We start from the raw sequence: 27,267 nt of genomic DNA on the forward strand, positions 1-27,267 counted from the left end.
GACATACCCGTGGTATGAGTCATGGATAATGACTAACCTGCACAACTTCTATGCATCTTTATATTGGCAGATTGAATGGGTAGGAAATTGGTAGACCCAACCATCAACAAAACATCCCCCTTGTCAACAGGCTAAATAAAGTCATTATGGGATGATATGTTCAGGAATTGAATAGCATCGTGCCATGTAACAAAATGCATCTGACATGTTACTGCTATTGTGTATGACCCTCCAAAGCAGAAATATGCGCCTCAATGATATAATGCACATGCAATGGTCACTATCTTACCACATGAGGAATCCAACCTTTATAATATAAAAGATTTTAGTCTTAGACTCTGTTATTCTGACTCCATATTAGCCTATGAAAATATGCTATTTCAAATTTCTCAATTTTTGTTCTTATGCATTTGACAGGTGATTGCAAATCGTGCTGCTGAAATTCTTGGAAAGAAACGTGGTGAAAAATGTGTACATCCAAATGACCATGTCAATATGTCTCAATCTTCTAATGATACATTTCCTACTGTAAGTGACATTTTCAGGTTTCATATGTGTTACAAAATTCCTGATGTTGGTTGGGATGGTACACTAATGCTTTTGTTGTAATGTACTTGAAGTATAATTGGCTTTTAGCTGAAATTGTTAGGCCTCTTCCAAACACTTTTTGGACAAAAGCTTGGATCTCTCACTCATTGTCTAATGCACTGTTTTCTGCCATAAATTAGTTTCACTATTTTCTTGAGTGCTGTTTGGCCAGACAAGATGTACGATGGTCATGTCATAATTCTCCAAGCGGTATTTATATAAACATGGCTGCCACTTATGCGACTGGTAGTCTTCAATGGCTACCTATAATGAGTTCCTTTCAATAAATGCATGAAAATGCTAAAATATTAGCTTGTGCAGTCTCTCGTTGTTCTAACCTGAAAGATTTTATAGCACCTTGAATATGAATAATGAGAAAATAAGCTAAGTTAAATAAGGTCAAAATAGTATGCATTTGTGAGTGCTGCAGATTTTTCTTTCACAGCCTCGGATGTTAGGAGAGCTGTGCTTTCTTGCTGTTGGGCTCCCTCCAAGATCATACATCTAGGGTCTATCAGACCAAGACACACACCAGAGGACATCATCCACTAGTTCATCAGTTATTTCGCAGTCATTGAGGACTCTGATGGCGATGTCCCCTCTCGGCTCAGTAACCCATCATTGGTCATTAGCTTTGGCATAACATAACACCTTATCCTGTGGGTCCACCACAAGTTCCTTTGGGAGTTAGATATCATGCATCTTGTCTTTGATCTTGTATTTGTAAAAAAAAACATGTAGGATGAATTGATAATAACTATTATTGAATAAGATGTTCAATATGATTTACAGTGTGACTCTGACAGTGTGCTATATAGCATTGATTGGTCACAAGTGAGGGTGTACGCTATGCACCCTTTACTAACTAATTATTTATTATTCATATTTTTAACATTGCTAATTTATTATTTATTATTTTATTTGTAATATCTCCAACCCCCTTTAAAATTACTTTGTCCTCAAAGCAATGGAAGTGAGGGTGTATTGTTGGCAAAAAATTTCTGTTTCCCTTGATGAATCTTCTTCTGGACGGTTTTTCCATTTGATAAGGTATTCTTTGATGGTTTTGGAATGTAACACTTCTTCCTTAGTTGCAAGAATACCTTCTGGTTCTAAAGTAACTCTTCCTTCATCAAAATCAGGAATATCTATTTGATCGGTTGGGCTTGTCCCAACACCTTCTTGAGGCAAGACACATGGAAGACATCATGGATATGACAGTTGTTCAGTAACTTCAACCTATAGGCTATGTTGTCGCCTAATGTGTACACCTAAGCTGCAATGCTTAGAGTAGGGGCTGTCACTCTGATCCCTTCTCACTCCGTCTCTGTTTAAGCTATTTCTTAGGAAATTTAAGGGGGTAGTCCCTAAAGGTGGAAAACATATGAGGAACTTGTTGAGGATCAACAAGTCTATGAGATACAAATGAATCTATTAGCAACTTGAGGTGAACTTATATGGCAAGCAAGATTATTGATCGCAACCAATTAGATTCAATTAGATCCTTAAAATATATCAGTGAGAGACCAGTGCCTTAACTGCTCAAATGAAATTAAGAAATACTTGCACAACAGTGATTAAATATATCAAGTTACCAGATAATCAATTGTTGCAAGAAAAGGAAAAGTTAGACAGATGAAATGCAAAATCTAAACTAGGTGAAGTGCAAAATCTTGGTTGATTTTAGTTATATGCCTAGTCTAGGTGAAGCCTTCTCAATTGTTTTGAAGCAAGTCTAACCCAAGGTTGTAGAAAGAAGTCCAGGGGAAGGAGGCTAAGGCCTCATTAACGATACCTACCCTGGAGTTCTAACGACCCAAGTGCCTCCGTTCCTACAAGGGATTTCCCGCAAGAGAACTGCCAGGTCACTTGTTTTAACCATTGAGCAAGGGTCAAGCTTCACAAATTGGATGAAGAAGGTGGTCCTAACATGCTATTCAACCAAGTTTAGGCTTGGAGGTAAATTTTAACAATGCAATTCTAATCTAGGATGAGAGTGCAAATGAGATCACAATTATGAGAAGTGCTTCATCACGAACAATATAAACTCACTTGTAACCAAGATATTCGAATATCGCTTATCAACCCAAGATTACAAGATGCCAATTACAATTAGAGAAACACTTCAAAGTTACTTAGTGAAACAACGATAGCAATGATGTTTGGTTACTTGTATGTGCTTATTAGGATTCTCTTTCACTTGCATAAATGAGAAATTAGAACAAGAGGGATCTCAAGATTAACAAGCACAATTATAAGCACAATTAGATGAGATTGCTAACAGTGATTTTAGAAGATGAAATGCAACAAGAAATCAAAACATGCAATTCAACTTAGCTATCAAGAGAGAAGCAGCTATGCAATTAGTCAAGAGAGGAAACAGAGATGGTTAGTGACCAATGATTATCCTCAACAAGATCACAAGAGAAGAATCAAGACGAATGCAAATCTACTATTTCTAGCTGCCCAATGCCAATAGATCAACCTCGAAAGATGCACCAAACCTCAGAGATGCCACTGTCAAGATGAGATCAGACCACTGTTTCTTAGATCAGTCACCAATTATAACACAGTCACAAAGGTGTAAGAACAAGAACCAAACACTTATGATTATTCTTATGATTATTATGTGATGAATTTTAATGTTTTTATGGCTTATTATTATTATTTCTTTATGTGTTTAGCCACTGCAATGTAAACCTTTAGATCTGAAGCACTGTGACAAGCTACTTCGTTAATTTTTCTGTTGATTTGAAAAGGCCCATAGAATTTTGGAGGCAATTTGTTTTTCCTTGTTGTTTAAGGGATAGCTATTTGTAAGGTTGGAGTCTTACAAACACGCAATTACCTTCTTCAAACTTTTTTTCTGATATATGTTGGTCTGCTTATTGTTTTGTTCTATTACAAGCTGTAGCTAAATTTTCTTTTAATATTTTGATGATATTTTGCTCTTCGTCAGGTTGCTTTTTCACTACTTGGACCTTAAGTGTTAATTAGTGCAAATTCATTCCATTTTGGTGGTTCATAATCATATAAGGCTTGGAAGGGAGTCATTTTGGCAAATGTGTGGTAGGTAGAATTATACCACCATTTGGCTAAATGCAACCATTGGGACCACTTGTTTTGCTTATCTGTCACAAAACAACGGAGGTAAGTTTCCAAGCATTTATTTACAATTTCTGTTTGGCCATCTGTTTGTGGATGGTAAGCTGAACTCATATTAAGGGATATTCTAGTTTGTTTGCAAAATTCTCTCCAAAATTTCCCTTTAAATTTTGGATCCCTATTACTGACAATGACCTTCGGAAAACCATGCAATTTATAAATGTTCTTACAGAAGACATCAACAATTTGTTTTGTTGAATCCTTCTTTTAACCGCCATAAAATGTGCATATTTAGTTTGTTTGCAAAATTCTCTCCAAAATTTCCCTTTAGATTTTTGACCCCTATTACTGACAATGACCTTCGGAAAACCATGCAATTTATAAATGTTCTTACAGAAGACATCAACAATTTGTTTTGTTGAATCCTTCTTTTAACTTCCATAAAATGTGCATATTTAGTTAATCTGTCAACTACGACAAAAATCTTAACTTTTCCATTGGACATGGGTAATCCTTCGATGAAGTCCATTGATATGTCTTCCCCTTTTTGGTTAGGAATGTGTGAGATGTTGAAATTTGTTTGCAAACTAGAATTTCTGATTATGATAATTACTTGGGACAGTTATATATGCTTTCCTTTTAGCATTCACTTCATTAATTAGGTCATCAAGCAATTATGCATGCATAAAGACAACAGAGATCACAATCCACAAAAAGACAAGAGGCACCATAAATCAGGCCAGTGGCCAGGGCAAAACCCACAAGGGAAAAACCCAACAATCCTCTCCTTAAATTTTTTTGTCAACAAGTGAAATCCAAGTCATAAACAAACTGACCGGTGTAGAAGCAGGTCACCCAAGTGCCAAGTCAGCCCTCCATTAAGCAACAATAGTCCACATGAAGCCTGTCATAAATCTGTCCACAAGATGCCATGTTTATAAAATCCCATTTGTCTGTCCTCAAACCAGCCTTTTGTCCACAGGAGTAAAGTGCGTTAGATGGCTTATATATCACAGAGATGTAGTCCCATAGATAGCTCACATCCCTCAGAAAAGTATTGTCATAGATAGCTTGCATAACCACAGAGAACTGTGCCTCAGACATCTAAATTTCTCTTCCACAGAAGCTGCGAGATGGTTGCCAAAATTGGTGAGTGATAATGCCAATATATAGTTGTTTGCCCATGCGAAGGGGCATGTCTCTTGGGCAGGCCGACTTGACCATTTGGGGTTTGACCAAAAAGACACTTAAAATTTGATTTTTCTTTTCTTTTTCAAATATACAATTTTTTTTTGAGCATGAAACCCATGCTACAAATAAAATTCTTTTTATGACCCAAGCATATTAAATATGCTTTAATAAATTTACAAATGACAGAAATACATTATGAAGACCGATACTAGTTACAAAATTCAACGTAAGGAATGTAACAAGAACACTTACAGTATGAATTGATAATAATTATTATTGAATAAGATGATGAATATGATTTACAATGTCACTTGCATGGTGTGCTATATAGCGTTGACTGATTGCGAATGAGGGGGTATGATATGCACCCTTTACTAACTAATTATTTATTATATTTATTTATAACACTGCTAATTTATTATTTATCATTTTTATTGTAACAAGATTTGTACTTCACTCTACTCTATGTCATATATCTTGAGAAAAATGGTACCAAGTGTGTGTTTCCTAGGCATTTTTACCCTTTTGGCCCAAGAATACACATTAATATCCTTTTGTCTAAATGACATTATGTGCTTTATTAATGTCAAGGAGCTAAAGTACTTTTTATGAGTTGTGTACCTTGTATTTTAATTTATTAAAGTCACATGGGTTATAAACTTATAAAGCACATAGTACTTTGGTGATAATTTATTATCCTTCTTAGCTTGCTTGAGGGACACTTTTTTGTATGGTTGTATTCGTAAAAATATCCAGTCGCCTATATCAAAACTTTTTTCACTGCGATGTTGATCTGCCTGTTGTTTCATTCGATTTTGCGCGAAAGTGAGGTTATCCTTTTTCTTCTTGATATGTCCTTCTATCTTGAGAGTTTGAGGAGTGGTAATTCCTGCCAATGCATTACAAGATATGGTCGGATTCATTTCTTCTTTCTCTAGGGTTGGTTCCTGGTGTATATCCTCTTCTTTTGATGTTTCTTGATCCTTTTCTTCCTCCTTTTCACAATCAATGTAAAATAATTTCTTCTCAGCACACTTATGACCTTTAGTGTATTTGCTATCACAACTGTAACAAAGGTCGTTTTCTCCTTTTTCTTCCAATTGTTGTGGTGTCAACCTTGTAGGTTGTGGAAGGCTAGGAGCAACAACACTTCCATCTTTATAATTGTGAGTGGTAGGATTTCTTGTTGCCATAATTTTTCTTTCAAATTTTCTTTCCAACCTAAATGCCTTCTCCAATGAATCAGGTTCCCAAAGATGAACCTCATGTTGAAGGTTATCCTTTAAAGTCTTTATGAAGACATCAATCCTCTGCTTCTCTGAAATATCATTTACGCTTATATTCAATTTTTGGAAGTCTTCAATGTGCTTTGCCATTGAACCCTTTTGTTTGAGATTTATCAATTGGCTAAAGAAGTTGTTGCTCTTTGTATCCTCATAATGTGTTATCATTTCCTCCGTGAAAATTGACCAAGTGACAAGTGGTTTACGGGAACAAGGCCCTTTATACCATAAAATTTGATTCGGTTCTAAATATAAAGATGCAATATGTACCTTTTGTAACAATGGCACATTATGTAGATCAAAATATTTCTCCATCTGTAGTATCCATGTTATGGGATCCTTTCCATCAAACTTCCTCATATCTATCTTTGGAATATGATGGGTCTTCAATCCAATGTTAGATTCTATGAAATCATAATTAACATTTATTTTTGTCTCATCATGAGCTTCCTCTACTACCTTTTCGCCATTAGGAGGCCTTTCTTGTAGCAGCATTGTCCCACCTTCCTTCAAACATCATAACAATATGGGGACTACATGGGCACAACAATATAATAAGGGGGTTGTACTACTAACAATAACGGGTTACACTAGTAGTATTGAGACCTAACAACTACCACATATACTCCTAAGCAAAATGGTGTTGTTGAAAGGAAGAACTGTTCTATCATAGAAGCCACTCGTGTTATGCTTCATGATCAAAGCCTTCCGAAGTTCTTGTGGGATGAAGCTGCAAACACCGCTGTGTATGTTCAAAATAGATGCCCTCATTGAGCATTGGACTCCAAAACTCCCGAAGAAGTTTTCACCAGTAAGAAACCTGATGTTTTTCATTTTAGAATTTTTGGTAGCCTCGTATATTTTCATGTGCCAAAAGAAAAGAGAAGCTAATTGGATGTTTTTGGGAGGAAAGGAACATTTGTGGGCTACAGTGAAACTTCCAAGGCATACAGAATCTATGTGCATGGTCAAAGAGAAGTGGAGATAAGTCACGATGTCACTTTCGATGAGGATACTGCCCTTGGGAAGTTTAGTAACCTTCCTCTTCCAAGGAAGGACAAAGAAGCAGATTCTGGAAAGCAGGGAGAACTGCAGGATGAGTAGATGCCTGATGTTGAAGGACCAATGGATCCCATTGCTCCACCCCCTCATGAGCCCTCCTCCTCGAAAAGGAGACCCTCATGGCTTAGGGAGACTCTCGAAGATGCTGAGAGACATGTTGCACCTAGGGGGACATTTTGTGATAGCAAGAAGCCGAATAGGTACCAAGGGTACTTAACTGCTATGAGCACTATTGTTCAATCTGAGCCTTGCACATTTGAAGAAACTGCCAAACACAAGGTTTGGAAGGATGCAATGAATGAAGAGTATGAGTCGATTATGTAGAATGATGTCTGGGATGTGGTTCCTAGACCCAAGGACAAATCCATTGTCACCTCGAAATGGCTCTTCAAGATCAAGCATGGAGTTGATGAAAGTGTTAAAAAGTTCAAGGCCAGATTCGTTGCTCGAGGCTTATCTCAAAAGGAAGGTGTATATTATGATGAGATATTTTCACGTTTGCCCACTACACCACCATCCGTTCGATTATAGCCCTTGGTGCCTCGCAAGGATGGAATCTTCATCAGATAGATGTCAAGATTGCCTTCTTGCATGGTTCACTTAAGGAGGAAGTCTATGTAAAACAACCTGAGGGGTTCGAAGTTCAAGATCGTCAGACACATGTATGCATGTTGAAGAAAGCTTTGTACGGGTTGAAGCAAGCACCCCAGGCTTGGTATGAGAGGATCAATATCTATCTAATGAAACTGGGATTTATAAGAAGTGAAGCTGATCCGAACCTTTACTTTAAGGTTGAGAATGATAGACCTCTCATATTGGGACTCTATGTGGGTGATCTCTTTCTAATAGGTGCAAACCCTCTTGTTCATCAATGTAAGAGGGAGTTGGCTTCCAAATTCAAGATGAAGGACCTAAGGTTGATGCATTACTTCCTAGGGTTGGAAGTCTGGCAAAATCCAAGCGAGATTTTCCTTTCTCAAGGAAAATATATTGTGAAGATACTTGAAAGATTTTGGATGGTGGACTGCAAGTCTGTGACTACTCTGATGGAACTTAACATCAAGACGTTATGCGGCAGTGTTGCTGGGCCCGATTTGGGAAATACTTCTGACTATCGTCAACTTGTGGGGACCTTGATGTTCTTGGTGAACTCTCGTCTAGACATATGTTTTGCAATGAATACATTGAGCCAGTTTATGGTTGAGCCTCATCACATACATTGGATTGCTGCCTAGAATCTCTTGAGATATCTTCGGGGCACAATCATTTATAGATTGAGATACATTGCCGCCGGCCGGGAATGTGAGGATCGATGGTTACTTTGATGCAGATTGGGTTGGCAGTGTGGTGGATCGTAAAAACACATCTGGATGTTACTTCTCTCTAGGTTCTGTTTCGATATCATGGATGAGCAGGAAGCAGAAGTTGGTTGCCTTTAGCACTGCTGAGGCTGAATACATTGCTGCTAGTATGGCCTCCTATGAAGATGTTTGGTTGAGGAAGCTCTTTAGTGAGCTGTTTCGACATGTGCTGGATACCACCGTGATCTTCTGCAACAACCAAAGTGGGATTTGTCTTTCTGAGAATCCCGTGTTTCATGACCGCTCCAAGCATATTGATATCAAGTACTATTTTATCCAGGATATGGTACAACGAGGAGCAATAAGGTTCCAACACATTGGAATTGATGATTAAGTCTCCAATATTCTTACGAAGCCCCTGGGGAAGGTTAAATTCTTAACCTTCTGTGAACGACTTGGAGTCGTGGAGAGACCCTCTTATGAGGGTCCCGTATGAGATGGATGTTGAGCTCTTTGGAGCTCCAGGGGGGCTTGGGGTACTTCTTGGAGTGATGAGCGACCATAGGTTGAGTGGTTCACCTTCCCCTGTGATACCACATGGTGGGATATGCATAGGATGAATGATTCACCTTCTCCTGTGGCATATGAGCAAGATGAGTGGTTCACCTTCTCCTACTGGCACATCCTACCCATGCAGTCTAGGACTCATGGGGAAGTACCTCTCATTTGGCCAATGAGTAGGGAAATGAGGATAGGGACCATAATACTAGCAATGGACGCGACATTTACTACCGTACTCTCTATGCTAGGATGTTGATATTGATCTGAGATCAATGGAAACTGACTTCGGGTTGGTTAAGAGTGGTATGACACACTCTATTATTGCAGACTGACTTCAGGTCAATAGAATGGTATGATACAGTCTCGATCATTTCTTCTTTCTTCATACTTTATTAGAGTAGAGCAGAGTAGAGACAATGATGGTACAAATTGTCAGACAGTTTTGCAGGTGAAGTTCTCCCTAGTTGAGAGGGAGTGTTAATTTTGGAAACTAGGGCCAAACGTCATATTGGACAACTCATATGAGGCAACTCTTATTTTTCTTGGATTCCTCTCTTCGAGAGGTGTAGGATTGATCTGAAGATCAACCCATTCTGACATGTACAAATGGAATTATGAATTTATTTTGATTATGGACAAATTGTCAAAGTCGGCCGGTGAACTCATGTAGGCTTAGAAGCCCAACAGTCATGTCTATTCATCCTCAACGTTTGCATATAAATACATGATGCCTCCTCCTCATTTTGGACACTTCACTCACTCACATCTTCTCTCTCCTTCATTGATTGGGTACAAAAATCAGAAGCTGCTCTCCACACATGCGAAGGAAAGGAAGGGTTTTCTGTTCCAACTGTTGACCAGATTTGACCGAAATTGAAGAGGCTATTTTTGATTGCGTTGACCTGTTTTAGGTGCGATTTTGGGTGGAGGAATTCTGTTTGAGCAGGCCACAGTTCTGGGCACAAAATCCGAGGCAATCTGACCTCCTGTTTGACCAGCGTTGATTGTGCTAGGGCTGGCTGCAGCGTTGACCTTTGTTGACCAGGTTTGACTGGACTTTTTGGACTGTTTTGGGCTGATTAGACTTACTATTGGAGGCCGAAGTTGACTGGGTTTGACCGAGCTGAATTGAGGAAGAAATTTGCCCTGTTGACCAGTGTTGACTTTCTGGTTAGGGCTTTCTGTTTCTGCTGTTTGACTGATCAGATTTTCACTGTAATTGGACAAGTGAATATTATACATTGTACACACTCTATCTGTTGAACCTTTGAAGAATTATAAGAAGAATTGATCAAGGGTTTCCCCACATTGGGGTTTGTCCCTGGATGGTGCCATATCTTGTGTCCTCTTGTCTTGGTTAGTCTTCTACTATTTTGTTTATGTTTTATCTGCATTTTACTATCATGTTGATGTGATTGCTAAACTGTATATTGATATTGGGTGAATAAAGAAATTGAAGGAAAATTGCTCTAAGCATAGAACATACCATTGTTATCCTAAAATTAACATAGTGTCCTAAAATTGCAAGTACAATTCATGTGGACCGACAAAGACTCTCTTGACTATGCCAATCCTTGAAAGTTCGAACTTTGAAGTAGTGTTCAAAAAAATAGGCATTGGAAATAAATCGTCAAGGGAAAGATCGGCAAAAAAATTGGTGAAAATCGGCAAACCATGGCACATATTAAAAAATACAAAATATATTCATTTTTTTCAAAATCAGAAAAATTGACAAAAATTGGGAATAATTGAAAAAAATTGGCAAAAATTGGGAAAAAATAAAAAAAAATCACCAAAGGAAAAAATCATGATTTTGTCAGGCTGAAAAATCGGCTGGTTGAAAAAATCACCTTTTTTTGGGACATAGCCGAAAAATCGGTGATTTTATCAGCAATGCTTTGAAGTACTCAGGATGTTTTGAAATTGTACAGCATCAATGCCACACCATATTTGGTACCCAAAAGTCTAGTCAACCTTATTAAAAATAGCACTGCTAAAATTAGCCTAGCCTCTGAATCAATTAGAACTCAAACCACGGGAGAATCTCGAAATTGGGCCCTCAAAAATGTAATCATCCTATTAATTGGACTACTTTTAGCACTGCTAAAAATAACAAATACTAAAAATAGCAACTTCTCATATTTGCTATAATTTTGAACCCCATGCACATCTCTTCAAAGGGTATCGGAATCTATGATGAGATCTTGAAGTAAATAAGCCTATAACAACCAACTTGATCATACCCTTCGGGATCTTTGATGTCCAATACTTGCTCTGAATGCCGCATTGAAAATAGAAGTATGGGGCACCTGTTGCCCCTGAATCAACTGCCTACCTGTACCTATGAATGTACCTATATGAATAACTTGGCAAGTTGGCTCAACCATTTATCCCTAAGTAACAAAACATGTGGCCATTTGCTGAGTTTGAAAGACACACCATGAAGCATTTATGCCCTGCCAATGGAGCGACCAACCAATCCATCTTGTGGTATACCCATGAACAAACAAAGATAGGCACTCTAATTTAATTTTGAAGAAATCCAACTCTGGGTGCTAACAGTATGTATGGAATATCAAAATAAACTTAATGAACTTGAAGGGATAAATAAAAATGCCTCTTTATGGGAGAATATTCCTATAACCCATATTTGTGTGTGCACTTCATTATAATATGTAGTACATTTCCTAAGTTTGAAGCTTGCTTTTCATTGATACACTTTTTGTTTATAGTTTGTACGTTTTACTTGTTTTATCTAAGGAGACTTGTAATGCTTAACTAAGTTTTGCCTTGTTTTAATTAGTATATTTCTTGCATTTTTAACTCTAGTGGTTTGGTATTCTTTTTCCCTAAAGAGATTATGAAGTGATTGAATTATTCTTCCTCTGAATGGCTTGTGCTGCAATGCTATATGTCATGAAATGATATCTTTTTACTATGGCAATGACCAAAGATGATCTATTTCATACCTATGAAATTGATTTCTAGTTGAAATATTGACAGGTTATGCACATTGCTGCAGCAGTGGAAATGAACTCAGAATTCATACCAAGCTTGCGGCAGCTTCTTTCTACATTGGAAGCTAAGGTATAAACTTTTAAAGTCTAGCTAGTGTCGACAGAAAAATGATGAATACTCCGTAGTGATCTTTGTAGTCATATATTGCTATGCATTAGACTTGTGTTCAATATAATTGTGATGTTTAATTTCCAGTTTTATTTAATCTAAGATCTATCCAATTAGAACTGGTTTCAAGTTTTCCCTTTTGAACCATCTTAGTAGGATTGCTATTTTTTGTTGAATGAGTTGTATGGACCCTGTTGAACCAGGAAGCAGTACTATTACTAGATATTTTGATCTCTTAATTAGTTGAAGGATAGCTATAGGATTGCTATTTTTTGTTGAATGAGTTGTATGGACCCTGTTGAACCAGGAAGCAGTACTATTACTAGATATTTTGATCTCTTAATTAGTTGAAGAATAGCTATAGGTTGTTAATATGGAAATATTTTCATTAATCTCCCACACGGAATTACTCTCTTACAACTCGTTTTATTTTATAAATGTCATCTGCTTAATTTTTATATCTTAAGCACGGGATCTGTAAACGTTCTATATTCATGACTAGTTTTTTTTTCATAATTCGTTCATTGCTATTTTTCTTTTACCTATATTTATTTGTTCCTCTTGTTTTTACTTTTGCTATATAACATTGTATAATTTATTGTATTTTTAGAAGATTAAGACTGGCTACTTACAAAGTTACGTTTATTTCTTGGCAAGTAGTCTACCCACTAAGCAGTTCTCAGGAGTCTTAACACACTCTCAATGTAATTTTCATCTTTTGAGTACAGAGCAATGAATTTAAGGATATAGTGAAAATTGGACGTACACATACCCAAGATGCAACACCGCTAACTCTTGGTCAAGAGTTTAGTGGTTATGCTACCCAGGTATTTATTCCTACACCCTTTGGTTTCATTCCACCATTGAGAGTTCTCTTAGTGCATAGGATGTGTGTTGAGTTATCGAAGTCATACCCATAAAACTAAGCTGATATTGTTCTACGAATGCAATTTCCTTCTAGAAGTTGTTGGGCAAGTATAGAGTTTTAACAACCGATAGATTGCTTCTCTGATTATATATTCTTCTTGGAAAAATGCAGGTGAAATACGGCATAGAACGTGTTACAAATTCATTACCTCGTATATACCAGGTATATGATCTTCTGAAAATTTTATGAAAAAATACCTTCCTTCAGAAGTTTTATTGAGGGAAAGCTTTTTTAACAGCTTGCACAAGGAGGGACTGCAGTTGGAACTGGTCTCAATACTAAAAAAGGGTGAGATTCTCTTTCCAAGATTGTAAATGACAAAGGTTTCTGAGTATTCTAATGTTCGGATTATAAGTATTATGCAACTGTTACAATGACAAGACAATTCATATCTAATTACATAGTCACATTATCCTAGGACACATAAATAGTTGGTTAGAAACTCATGCTTATTTCCAAACTTGCGAGGCATAATTATCATGCTTGACTTGTATTTGTTGGGGCACTTGACTCCATGGTGTCTGACATGCTTGGCATACTCAGCATCATGGAAAAGGTAAAAAATCACATTTTCACTGCATGAAAAGTACCACGAGTCTGGATCATATAATGCTTGGTTAACATGAGTTTGGCTAGCATGGAGCCTTCTATGATGAGTTCTTGTCAATACATGTAAGTATGGAAGTATTGATGGTTCCATATTTGGTCAATGCACTTTACCAGAGTATGGTCCAGTGAAATGAACAAGGTTCTTTTATCGAATATCTAAGATAAGAAAGACAGATAATTTAAAATCCATATAAGGAAAGCATAAATATAATTGAATAAGAAATGATAGAACATTTGATACAATTCCATGGTATAATATACTTGTCAATGTTATAAGAACTGAATTGGTCATCGAACCAGTTGATCTTAGAATCACAAACTGGATCTGAACCAGAAAAAAACCAGAAAAAAACTGGAGCACAAAACCGGTCGACCAAACAATATTTATATAAAATATTCAAATTTTAAAGAAACACACACACACACATGCATGTGCATCCATGTAAATCCAAACCATTTATATGCAAATATGCAAAAGTTTTAACTTATACTGCAAGATTTCATATAGCAGAAATATCATTTAGTGTAATACATCTATGAACCAAAATATATCGACAAATTGGCTCTAAATGGCCTATGGAGTCCAAAAATAACCATAATACTACAATACTGCAGCTACTAGTGCTAATAGCTATCATCAAAATCATCAGAATCATCATCCTGCCATCCTCAGCCTCAAAATGAGTAGCCTCTGCAGTGAGATTTTGGTTTGATTCCTCGGTCCTGATGGTTGTGGTATCTCTCCCTGTGGAGGTGGGTGGGTCCAAGTCCATCAAAGAAAGGTTTCCTTTGCCAAATGTTAGTGCCTGACTCTCCACAACTCAATGTTGCATGAAGTAGAGACGTTTTTTGGAAGTGAAGTGTCGGAAGTGTCATTTTCCAAAAATTGTCGGAAGCGAGCATCTCCGAAGCATATATATAAGTTGCACGAAATGCTGAAACATCTAGAAGTTTCTGAAACGTCGACAACCCGAAACGCAACCCCTGGAAAATGGAAAGGTGGCCGAAATGTCATATATATAGTATAAATAGTCAATATTAAATAAATTATAACACATTATTTTGCAAGAAAAGAAAGAATGAGACATATAAATGGCATTTTAGAAGGAAATCCAAATTTGTATTAACTCCAACAGATGATTACATGATGAAAATATCCAAATTAGCCTTTATACATGAGGCTTTACATCCAAGACTCCAAAATCAGGCTTTATATGTGCTAACACTGAAATAAAACATGAACTAAAGACAATCATGGCTACATTAAGATATCATTACTAATAAAACTCCTCATCCTCATCAACAAAGATAGAACAAGATGCTTGTTCAACAGAAGAGGCAACTCTACTAGTGGTTCCAGTTGCACTTGCATCACCACTGGCAAAAATATCAAGAGTAGAGAGAGAGCTCTAAATCTGGATATTCTGCATCCACATCCCATTCTTTACGAGGTCCACTTGTATATTCTTCACCCCTACGAGACACAAGGCGTATGTTTGAATGCACATATACAAAGTCCTATGCCTTCTGCGATCCCAACCTGTTGCACTTCACACTATGAATGAAACTGTAGGTGCTCCAATTCCATTCCACTGATGAAGTGCTTGCCACTTGTGATAGAATACGAGTGGCAAGACTTTGCAAATGAACACCACTTGCCCCATGACAAGTTCAACACTTAATTGGGTCCATGGTCCTCCTCTCATCCAAAGCTGATATGTCTGCAAAATCCTCTAATCCAATAGCAAAACAGGCAAATTCTTGCCTTACATCAGTTTGTAAAGAAGCTAGAAATATCCTCTGAAAGTCTTTCTTCACTCCATTGGCCACCTCCTTGTCCTTATGTGGAGCCTTCCTCTTCCCATCGCTTTTAGCAGTGAATTCTTCATCATAAAATTTTGGATTCAAAGCATGTGCCAAAGTGTGCAGTGGAGTGTTGAAGCTATTCCACTTGGTAACAATAATGGACCTCACTTGTTCAGCAAAATCAAAATCCACAAAAGGAAGAGTGGGAGCCTCTTGTGTAATAATTTCCATAGTTTTTTCAACCATGGTATCCATGCCATCATAAACCTCTCTTAGGAAAGGTTTCTGTGTCTGCAGCTCGGAGAAGATCAAATGCAGGTGATGTGAACTTGAGCAAGAAATCAATCTTGCTCCACCAATCTTCATCAACCAACACCCTCCTCACCATACTTCCCTTCTCTGAATCTGCCTGTCTCCACTCAACCCAAGTTGGACCCACCACCATACTCATTAATGCATTTTTAACATCAACAAGGCGACACAACATGATGAAGTTTGAGGCATACCGTGTCTCAACAACTTTCAACAACTCCAATTTGGAGTATTCTTGATATATTGCTTGAGATTGGTGGTGGTTGGTGATGAATTTTATAATCTCCCTAGCCTGCCCTGTGACCTCCTTAATCCATTCTGTTTTTGTCTCAATCTCTTCTAAAATCAGATTCAAATTGTGAACAATGCAAGGAGTCCAAAATATGTGATTGTATCTACTCTCAACAATCAAGCCAACAACTTTGCAAACAGGTGCATTATCTGTGATAATTTGCACCACATTTTCTGACCCTACTTGTTCAATAGCAGAAATTAAAATATCAACAATGAACTTACTATCCTTTATCTCACCCGAACAATCTTTTGCTTTGATGAACATGGCTCCTTTTGGTGATGATGCAATGACATTAATCAAAGGCCTATGTCTTGTATTGGTCCAACCATTTGAGATAATAGAAAGCCCTGTACTACCCCATGAGCTACGAATTGGTTTTAGAACATCATCAAGAAGTTGCCTCTCTTTCTTCAGCAAAACTGTTTTGACTTTTTCATAGTTTGTGCCTTTGTAACCTTAAGAAGATTTGTTAATTGCTCTCACCAAATCCCACAAATATGGGGATCGAACCACATTAAAGGGGATGCCACAAGCAAAGATGGCCCTTGCCACTCTTGAGTCAGCTTCTTCTCTCCCTTGACTATCAAGCATTTTCAACAATCTGCTGTCTTGAATTGGAGTTGATGGCTTTGATAACTCTGCTTCTACTTCTAGTGCCCTCCTCTTTCTTGCTTCCTGAACAATCCTTGGCTCAACACTATCAGACATGCGAAGATTGGTAGTGCCCATGCTGATCTTGCTTCTTTGATCCTTCAACCTTTGAGCATCATCACTCTCTTTCTTGAATTAGCCCTCACCTCTGCATTTTTGGTATGTGCACAACACATACATCAATACCCTTTATCTCTTCATGCAAAATTTGAGCCTTCACTCTTGTGTAAGAGCCCTTTAATGTCTTTTTATTTTTGCATAAATTGCACTTCCATTCCCATGTACCACTGTAATCCATATGCTTCACTTTGGTAACATACTTCCATAGAGAATAATATTCTTGCTGCTTGCTTGCTTGAGTGGATTTAGGGGCACTTGAAACACAACTTTTAGAAGCCATGAATGCTACAAAATAACAATAATACAAAATGAAAAACTCACCCAATTTAGGGGCACTTGAAACACTAGTTTGAGAAGCCACGAATGATGCAAAATTAAGAAATGAAAAACTCACCCAACTAGCTGTTGCCCATGCTCTTCCTCTTGCTGCCCACGCCCTTCCTAGTGAATGGGCTTTAGAAATCACTATATAGCCTATCATTGGCTTATCCGCCCTTGTGGTTTCCTTATATTGGGACTGCTCCCATCGGGGAAAGTTCGTAAAGAGAAGGGGACATTGATTTAGGTGACAATGGGTCCTTTTCCCATTGTTGCCACTTGGTCTAGTAGTTTCCCCTTTGGAACCCCTCCTAGGACCCTTGCTAGATTGAGAGGTAACATTTTGGGCGCCGTTGCTGGGGACACGAGACGTGTGTCTTGTTCCCTTACGACATTATCGACATATCATTCTTTGCAACTCCATTGGAAGAACGAAGCCCTAGTTCTTCATTGAACTTCAAGGTTAATGCTTGTAGGGTGAAGCAAGCATCTATCAAGGCTTTTAAATTCACCCTAGTGACTCCATTTTGATCTCATATGAAAAATCATGAAAAATGGCTTATTGTCAAAGAGAGATTGTCCTTGGTTTTCCTTGCAATAAACTTGATAATGAAGACTTCCAAAAATTGCAGGAAAGTGTGGATTTGTTTTTTGAGCATTTGTTGGAAATTGTAACTAGGTTTGGTCTTCATTTAATGTATTTGAGTCATCATGAAATGTACTTGTCAAAAGAATAAAGAAAATATTTTTTTATTATTGTAACAATGACTTATTAAAGCATGAGTTTCATCCTTGGGTCATCTTTATACTAGTCAAAGTTCCCATTGTGGACTCGTAGGATTGATATTGAGTTTATCAAGTCATTGTAAATTCAAAGAGACCCTTCTTGGGCTTTTGATTCATGTAAAAAGGTTTATTATCGAGTCAAAAATGATTTATATACCCTTCACACCAAGTTGGTCTAGAAGAGATCAAGTCGGCCTAAGAACACTTGGTTTTCCTTGCAATAAACTTGATAATGAAGACTTCCAAAAATTGCAGGAAAGTGTGGATTTGTTTGCTGAGCATTTGTTGGAAATTGTAACTAGGTTTGGTCTTCATTTAATGTATTTGAGTCATCCTGAAATGTACTTGTCAAAAGAATAAAGAAAATATTTTTTTATTATTGTAACAATGACTTATTAAAGCATGAGTTTCATCCTTGGGTCATCTTTATATTAGTCAAAGTCCCCATTGTGGACTCCTAGGATTGATATTGAGTTTATAGAGTCATTTTACATTCAAAGAGACCCTTCTTGGGCTTTTGAATCATGTAAAAAGGTTTATTATTGAGTCATAAATGATTTATATACCCTTCACACCAAGTTGGTCGAGAAGAGATCAAGTCGGCCTAAGGACACTTGTTCGACCTCATTTGGAGTCTATAAATACAAGCTAGTTGAAGTCATTTGGTGCATCACATCTCAAGCTAGTTTAATATCTCAAGAGTAGCTGGGGAAGTGAGAAGTTTGTTGCTGGGAAGCCAAAGGAAGTGCGAGTTTGGGGGAGTCTAAGGAGAAGAAGAAAATCAAACTTTTGGTGCCTCTCTCTCTATTTCGTGCCCTAGATTGGGAGATCGAAGTCTTCCAAGTTTCATTGTTGTCGGAAGTTGCATGATGCCGGAAGGTTCTATCTAGTCAAAGTTGCTGTAAAGGGGTCGAAGATCTGGGAGGCTGACTTGGTGTCGAGGGAAGGTCTGATCTTTGTCTAGGGTGAAGAGTCTCAAAGAATACTATTGAAAGGATGAATTATTTTGACTGGGTTTTCCCCTCGAGGGGGGTTTTGCCTTGGTATAGTGCCTACATCTTGTGTCAATTGTTTTGTGATCTTCATACACACATAATATGGTAATTGCTTGATGAAAGATAAGATAATAAAGATGTAAAAGAAGCCAACACACTCACAAGTAATTATCAAGAAAGGAGAATCAATCCCTAATATAACTACTTTGATTTTCCAACATGGTTTCAGAGCTAAGGTCAGGAAGAGTCGAAGATCACTTTGTTGGCATGGATTCTCCCTCTTTGATGAACTACAGAAGAATGGGCATCAAGACTGCTGGAAGCTCAATTAAACTAGCGCTGCAGACATGTTCCTTTGCCTTGAAATTCGTGCTGCTGTTCAACACTTCAGCTCCTCGATTTTTGCACCTTCTGACCCAATTTCTCCTTGAAATTCAGGCAAGTCAGACAGCATTTAATGCTTTGACACTCCCTTGAAAACCATGCTGACACCTCGATTTCTGGGCTGAAAGTCTGTTGTAGCTGCCTTGGTCTGCGTTCTACAACTTTGCATTTGCTCCTTGATTTTTGAGCTGATAGTCTGCTTCTGCTATCTCATAAATATTACTGGAATCTACCTGCTGCTCTTGTCCTTGAGCTGCATGCCAGTGTCTTAGGCTTCAGCCTTAAACTCAGGCCTGTGTGGTCTTCTCCTGCTGTTGGTTGATTTCCTCCTGCAAAAATTCTGTGCTATCACAGCTACTGTTCTCTCCACCTCTTTGAAGCTCTCTAAGCCTCCTCTTTTTTTCTCCTTGAAACTCTCTCAGCCTCCTTGCTCCTCTTCTCCGACAATGCTCATGAAGGATGAATGCTCTCTTGCCTTTTCCCCCCTTTTTAGCTTCATTAAGATGAGAGAACCCTAACCCTGTTGATCTAGAGATGAGATTAGATCTCAGGCCTTTAGACCAATGGTGGAGATCTTTTCCTCACTTGACCGCCTTTTTCACGTGTTCCCCCTTATTAATGAGTCTCTCTAGTCACTTTATAACTTTAAGTTGTACCTTGTACCATTTTCACATAAAGTCACTTTAAAAACATAAAGTGAATTTATTAATACAAGGTACCATGTACTTTTCCTCATAAAGTCACTTTAAAAACTTAAAGTGACTTTAATAATATAAAATACATGGTCATAAAGTGATTTGAAGTCACATGACTTTAGTAACTCATAAAATCACCTCACATGACTTTAATAACTCATACAGTCATTTACTAAAAATTAGATTTAGGATTCTAGACATATTTTATAAAGCCATGTTATCACAGTTATAAATTATTATTTTTTTCTTCAAACTATCCTAGAGTTTAAGCATAAAAAACGTTAATAATATTTAATCACAATTTCATCCCTTCATTGATTTTGAAAGACAATTCTACAGAATTGTAAATGAAGTATCTGCAGTTCTTGACTTTTGGGTGTTTTCAGTCTTCCATAATATGCTTTTGTGTGAATTTGGTAGGTTTGACGTTAAAATTGCTGCAGCTGTTGCTGAAGAAACACAGCTACCATTTATTACAGCTGAGAACAAGTTTGAAGCTTTGGTATGTAAAAAATTTAAGCTTTTATTTATTTTTGGATATTTTTCACTTTTTATCTTAATATATATATTTTAATATTTTTAAAGTTTCGATACAATTTAAACGTTGCCAAGAAATACCTTTTAAGTAGCTTGGGTTGTTGGTGTGCTTACTTCTCTCTGCTTATTGATTTGTCTGAGATGAGAGGATGCTGAAACACATGAAACTGCTTTCTTGAGGCTAGTTCTTTAAGTCTTAGGCCTACTTCCGAATTATTCATCAAATGATGATAGGATGGCATGCAGATTTAAGCGGCATAAGCTATTTTTAAGTTGAATATTCTGTTGAGGTCTAGGATTGATATGAGAATAAGGATCAGTGATTTTGTTTTCTTGTACTGTAAATATTGTCTTATATGTATTATTCACTTCTATCAAGCACTTTATGACATCTATCAAGAATATATGATCTCTTTAAAATGAGAATTAGAAATATGAATGATGTGATGATGTTGTCAACATTATACTTGTCAAGGTGTTAAGATTTAAATTGTCAATAAACTCTTTCTTGCATATCTTGGCCATAGTGATAGAACTTGCAGAAGCTCGAGGGGTTTTGGTGTTTTGTGAATAAGTCATTTGGAATTCACAATATTAGTTGGTTGAATTCTAGACTCAAACTAGTCTTGACTCACTCTTGAGTCTGCTGAACATTCACCAATGCTCACAAAATTTATGGAGTTTGTTGGAGGAATTTTATGGCTGGATTTGAAAAGAAAAGCCATTTTTGTTTTGTTTTGTTTTTAATTTTTCATTTTCAATGGTTCTGCTTGCTTTGTTCGGGGTCTGGATGTTCCAGCAAAATTACATGTTTGGCTATGTTGGGTATGTGTTATCTTCTTTGCATGACTATCTGCACATGCCCTTGGAAAAAATATTTTTGGGTGGTTTTTTTTCTTGTTTGCGCTCAATGTTCTGCACATCCCAGGATTGGTGAAAAATTTGATTTCTGTAAGCAACATGAGCGATGTAGGTGTAAAAAGAGTGTTTGAAAACGATGTATGGAATCTGTAGGATGGTTCGAGGAGCATTGGTATTGATGAGAGGAGTTTAGATTGGGACTTTATGGAAACTGCTAGGAAGCACTGTTAGTAATGGGTACAACAATCTTGTTGTTCCTGAGAGTGGAGCAGAAGAAAGAAAAACATGTATAATCTTTGGAGAAAAGACCATGCTATAACATCAAAGACCGGGACATATTAGAGAGAAGGGCCTTCAAGCTGTTGAATTTTTGAGCATCTAGGGAGAAATTTCCCTAGAAATCACTTTATGTGGTTAACTCCTTTCGCCCTTGAAGCAAATTATTTCTAGAGAGCAAATTATTTTTCATAAGAGCAAAAGTTATTTAAAAATATTTTATAAAGCAATTAGACATGTGCAAAATAAAATCACTTAAGTTATCTAATTCTAAGGGATCACTCTAGGAGATTCCAAAACACTTAATTCGAGTATGAATTTTTGCCTCAAAGATTTCTATATATTGAAGAGAAGCATTCATTTGCATAACATCGAGTTCTCTCTCTTGCTTTGGTGATCTAGCTCTCACATTGGTGATCAAGCCCTTGCATCAGTAATTTATCTCTCTTCTTGTTAGCAGATCTATTGTAGATTGGCAGTTCTGATTATCAATGTCAGATTTCTTATCGTCATTGGTAGATCTGATTATTAGTGGAAAATCTCTTATCATCATTGGCAGATCTGATTATCAGTAGCAGATCTCTGATTATCAGTGTCAGATCTGATTATCAATGGCAAATCTCTTATCATCAATTGCAAATCTGATTATTAGTGGTAGATTTCTTATCATCATTGGCAGATCTTATTATCAGTGGCAGATCTCTTATCATGATTGGCATATCTGATTATCAGTGGCAGATCTGATTATTAGTGGCAGATCTCTTATCATCATTGGTGATCTCTTTCGCATTGGTGGTAAAACCCTTGCATAAGTATTTTATCTTTCTCACTGTTAGCAGATATTGATTTGGGATAGCATTGGATGTGGTCTAAGCCTCAAATTTTGCAGGGAGACTTGGGCACATGTATTCCAAACAACCCAGAAAGCATTTTGGGAAATTCCACCCAGAAGTGATTTTATTAAAATAATTAATATTTTTAATGGGGTTCCTAAGTCTAAACTTAGGAAAATTAAAATATTAATGGGTATTAATCTAATCATGGGTGAAACTTCTAGAAAAAGATAAGGATCAAGCAAAAATGATCTAAGCCTTCGATTATGATTTAATCTAGGCCGTTGGTTGTTCAACAGAAAGATATAAGAAGGGGATTGAGGGTCGTTTGGAAGACACACAAAGATATTGAGAAAATCGATTTTCATAAGTGAGAAGTTCTCAGGAAGAAAAATCGATTAAGGAGATCTCTTGCAGTTGAGGGGCAGGGATAACAACTTCCAAAGAGAGAGATTCTCAGCGGGAGATACATCAGTAGAGAGAGGCAGTGAGTGATCCAGAAGCCTTGACACAAAGGCTGACGCAAGGTTAGAAGGGCCATGCAAAGGGTGAGAGAGAAAGTCGAAAGTCAGAGTAGAGGGTCAGTTTCAGCATCCAGAAGCTGGGGTGTGAGACCGGGAGGTTGAGAGAAGTGACTATGGGCTATTGGTCGATTCCCCAGTTGGGTGACGCTCTACTTGAGAGGGTTGACGCTGGGATAGGGTAGAGCCTACTAGGGGCACCTCATCCAGCGACCGAGATTTTTTCTTGGTGATTGGCTGAGGTGAAGTAAATTCAATTGGTTGTAGTAGGAATTTGGGATCTAGGAATTTTCGCATGGTATCAGAGCCAAGTTGATGTGAAACAAGGAAGAGCAGATCTAGAACTGAAGCAATGGCCAACTTGTTGCAACAAGCAGTAGTTCGAATCCCATGAGGGATTGCGCAGTTCTAGCCAGGAGGGTTATATTGTCATGTGTATCTCTCTCTGATTGAGCCGAAAGAGAGGTAAGACTGCAAAATCGAGAATTTGCCAAGGCAAAGGGAACCACACAGAGCATCATTGCAGAGCTAGAGGGACGCAATTTCTGCAAGTTGTGTGCTGGGCAGAAAAGCCGTCAGAAGGAAGAAGCAGGTCGCATAGTGAGGGAATACTTCCTCAGTGATTTCTTGTCGAGGAAATCGATATTTCTCATTTGCTGAGCAGTAGAGGAGTAGAAACTTACCAGCAAAGGAACCGTTAAGGAGATGTGGGATGCCTTGGCCACCTTGTATCAGGGATCTTCCGAGCAACGGAAGATGTACTTAGAACATAAGTTGAGATCAACGCAGATGCTGAAGGGAGAATGTGTGGATCCATTCCTCACGAAACTGAAGGAGACCCATGATGAGCTGTCAGCTGCGGGACAAACACCTTAGGATTCAGAGTTAGTGAGACTGGCTCTAAATTCCGTCTCGGATGATTGGCAAGCCTTTGTCCAGAGTATCCTGGGCAGAGCAGCATTGCCAAATTGGGACGAGATGTGGGCAGCTCTGAAACAAGAAGAGCTGAGGAGAGACTTGCTCAAGGTCAAACTTGATGGGAGCAATAGCAATAGTGGGTCGAAGCCCAAAGTGGAGGAAGAGGATAATGCAACCCTTGTATCGAAGGGACAATAGGGTCAACAAAGACATAAAAAGGATGTCTCCAAGGTGAGGTGCTTCAGATGTGGTGAGATGGACCACTATGCATCCCAGTGTTCTTTGAAGAAAAATGACAAGGATGAGAAGCATGATCCTAAGTTTGTAGCCGCAAAAATCGAATAGGAGGAGGAGTTTGCCATGACAGCCAAGATACCTCCAGGAGGGAGGTGGGCTAATATAACACTGTAGTTCGACAGAGCTAGAAATGGGCAAGATCCTTGAGGAGCCCACCTTTTGGATGATCACCTTACTACGGGAGCCCATGATCAGTAGTAGCGGGATGGAGTAGTTTTCAATTGGTGCCATGGAGTGTTGATTTGACAGATTCAGTGGTTAGTAGCGCCAGAATGTGAGCGGCACAGAGCAGAGAGGCAGTAGTGCGAGGAGGCATAATGCAGAGTTTCAATAACGCAGTGGCTTCAAAAGATAGCATGGGACTAGCAACAGTCAAGATTTCAGCACCAAGGTGTATCTACTAGATACTTGTCTAGTTTTGGGTGTTTTTAGTTGCTTCTCTCAATAACTGAGTTGCAGTACAGATGCAATGTTAGCAGTGGCAGTGCTAGCAGCATAGCAAATGCAACATTTGAGAGGGAGCTGCAGTACAGATGTAGCATTGGCAGTGGTAGTGTCAAAGGCAACAATACAGTAGCAGCAACAACGCAGTAGTTGGTGGACAACATGTCAGACATTAGCAACACAGAGGACGATGCTTCAGAGTCAGAGCAGTATGCAGTAGTAGTGTATTGCTGGAGCACATTCCTCGCTAAGAGGGAGTGTTGATTTGGGGTAGCATCATATGTGATCTAAGTCTCAAATTTTGTAGGGAGGCTTGGGCACATGTATTCCATAGAACCCAAAAATCGTTTTGGGAAATTCCACCAAGAAGTGACTTTATTAAAATAATTAATATTTTTAATGGGGTTCTTAAGTCTAAACTTAGGAAAATTAAAATATTAATGTGTATTAATCTAATCATGGGTGAAACTTCTAGAAAAAGACACGGATGAAGCCAAAATGATCTGAGCCTTTGATTATGATTTAATCTAGGCCGTTGGTTGTCCAATAGGAAGATATACGAAGGGGCTTGAGGGTCATTTGGAAGACACACAGAGAGATTGAGAAAATCGATTTTTTGAAGTGAGAAGTTCTCAGGAGGAAAGATCGGTTGAGGAGATCTCTTATAGTTGAGGGGCAGGGATAGCAGCTTCCAGAGAGATTTTCAGCCAGAGATACATCAATAGAGAGAGGCAGTGAGTGATCTAGAAGCCTTGACATAGAGGCTGACACAAGGCTAGAATGGCCATACAGAAGCAGCGCAGAGGGAGAGAGAGAAAGTCGAAAGTCAGAGCAGAGGGTCAGTTTCAGTAGCTGGAAGTCGGGGTTTGAGGCCGGGAGGCTGAGAGCAATGACTCTGGGCTATTGATCGATTCCCTAGTTGGGTGACGCTAAGACAATGTAGAGGCAGCATAGAGCTTGCGAGGGGCACCTCATCCAGCAGCGGAAACAACCCAAACTTTTTCTTAGTGATTTTGTGAGGTGAAGTAAATTCAGTTGGTTGTAATAGGAATTGGTATCTAGGAATTTTCACATGGTGTCGGAGCCAAGTTGATGTGAAACAGGGAAGAGCAGATCTAGCACTGACGCAAGGGCCAACTTGCTGCAACAGGTAGTAGTTCGAATCCCTTGAGGAATTGCGCAGTTCTAGCCCGGAGGGCTATATTTTTGTGTGTCTCTCTCTTTGAGTGAGCCGACAGAGAGGTAATATTGCCAAATCGAGAATTTGCCAAGGCAGAGGGGAGTAGCAACGCGGAGCTTGAGAGACAGAGTTTCTTCAAGCTGTGTGCTGGGCACTAAAGCCGTCAGAAGGAAGAAGCAGATCACATAGTGAGGGAATACTTCCTCAATGATTTCTTGGCGAGGAAATAAGTATTTCTCATTTGCTGAGCAACAGAGCACTAACAACTTACCATCCATGGCGACCGGTGGCTTGAGGGATTAGGACAAGTTGGACGAGGCTTCCAACTATGCCATCTAGAAGGCTAGAATGTCTTTCCTTCTAGATGAGCATGCCCTCAAGACATATGTTGATAATGTGGTAGCTGAACCTACAGATGCAGATCCACTAAAAAAGTACAAGGCTGAGATGTCAAAGGCCAAGAGGATGATCTTGGATGGAGTCAAGGATCACGTGGTGTGACGTGTTGCTAGCAAAGGAATCGTTAAGGAGATGTGGGATGCCTTGGCCACATTGTATCAGGGATATTCCGAGCAGTGGAAGATGTACTTAGAATAGAAGTTGAGATCTGCACAGATGCTGAAGGGAGAACATGTGGGTCCATTCCTCACGAAATTGAAGGAGACTCGTGATGAGCTGTCAGTTGTGGGACATACACCTTATGATTCGAAGTTAGTGAGATTGGCTCTAAATTCCATCTTGGAAGATTGGCAAGTCTTTGTCCAAAGTATCCTGGGCAGAGAAACATTGCCAAATTGGGATGAGATGTGGGTAGCTCGGAAACAAGAAGAGTTGAGGAGAGACTTGCTCAAGGTCAAACTTGATGGGAGCAGTAGCAGCAGTGGGTCAAAGCCCAAAGTGGAGGAAGAGGATAACGTAGCCCTTGCATCGAAGGGACAACAAGGGCAACAGAGACATAAGAAGGACGTCTCCAAGGTGATGTGCTTCAGATGTGGTGAGATGGGCTACTATGCATCCCAGTGTCCTTTGAAGAAAAAGGACAAGGATGAAAAGCATGATCCTAAGGTTGCAACTGCAAAAATCGAACAGGAGGAGGAGTTCGCCATGACAACCAAGATACCTCCAGGAGGGAGGTGGGCTGATATAGAATTGTAGTTCGACAAGAGCTACAAATGGGCAGGATCCTTGAGGAGGCCACCTCTTGGATCATCACCTTGCTACGGGAGCCCATGATCAGTAGTAGCAGGATGGAGGAGTTTTTAGTTGGTGCCATGGAGTGTTGAT

At 38.6% G+C, this 27,267-nt stretch overlaps 1 protein-coding gene across 2 annotated transcripts in view; it reads left to right on the plus strand.

The window, feature by feature from the left end:
* The window catches only part of LOC149154739 (fumarate hydratase 1, mitochondrial-like), a 178,545-nt gene that overhangs the window by 69,624 nt on the left and 81,654 nt on the right, over positions 1–27,267 (plus strand). For both annotated transcript variants that reach the window (XM_089440812.1, XM_089440813.1), the window contains exons 5-10: positions 418–528; positions 12,095–12,178; positions 12,946–13,044; positions 13,257–13,307; positions 13,384–13,433; positions 20,537–20,618. In XM_089440812.1, coding sequence (XP_089296938.1) covers positions 418–528; positions 12,095–12,178; positions 12,946–13,044; positions 13,257–13,307; positions 13,384–13,433; positions 20,537–20,618 — 477 coding nt within the window. The remainder of the gene's footprint in view (positions 1–417; positions 529–12,094; positions 12,179–12,945; positions 13,045–13,256; positions 13,308–13,383; positions 13,434–20,536; positions 20,619–27,267) is intronic.

This window comes from Pinus tabuliformis, chromosome 9 (assembly GCF_031772625.1).
Source record: "Pinus tabuliformis cultivar Carrire ecotype Pingquan chromosome 9, CPIR1, whole genome shotgun sequence".
NCBI lineage: Eukaryota > Viridiplantae > Streptophyta > Pinopsida > Pinales > Pinaceae > Pinus > Pinus tabuliformis.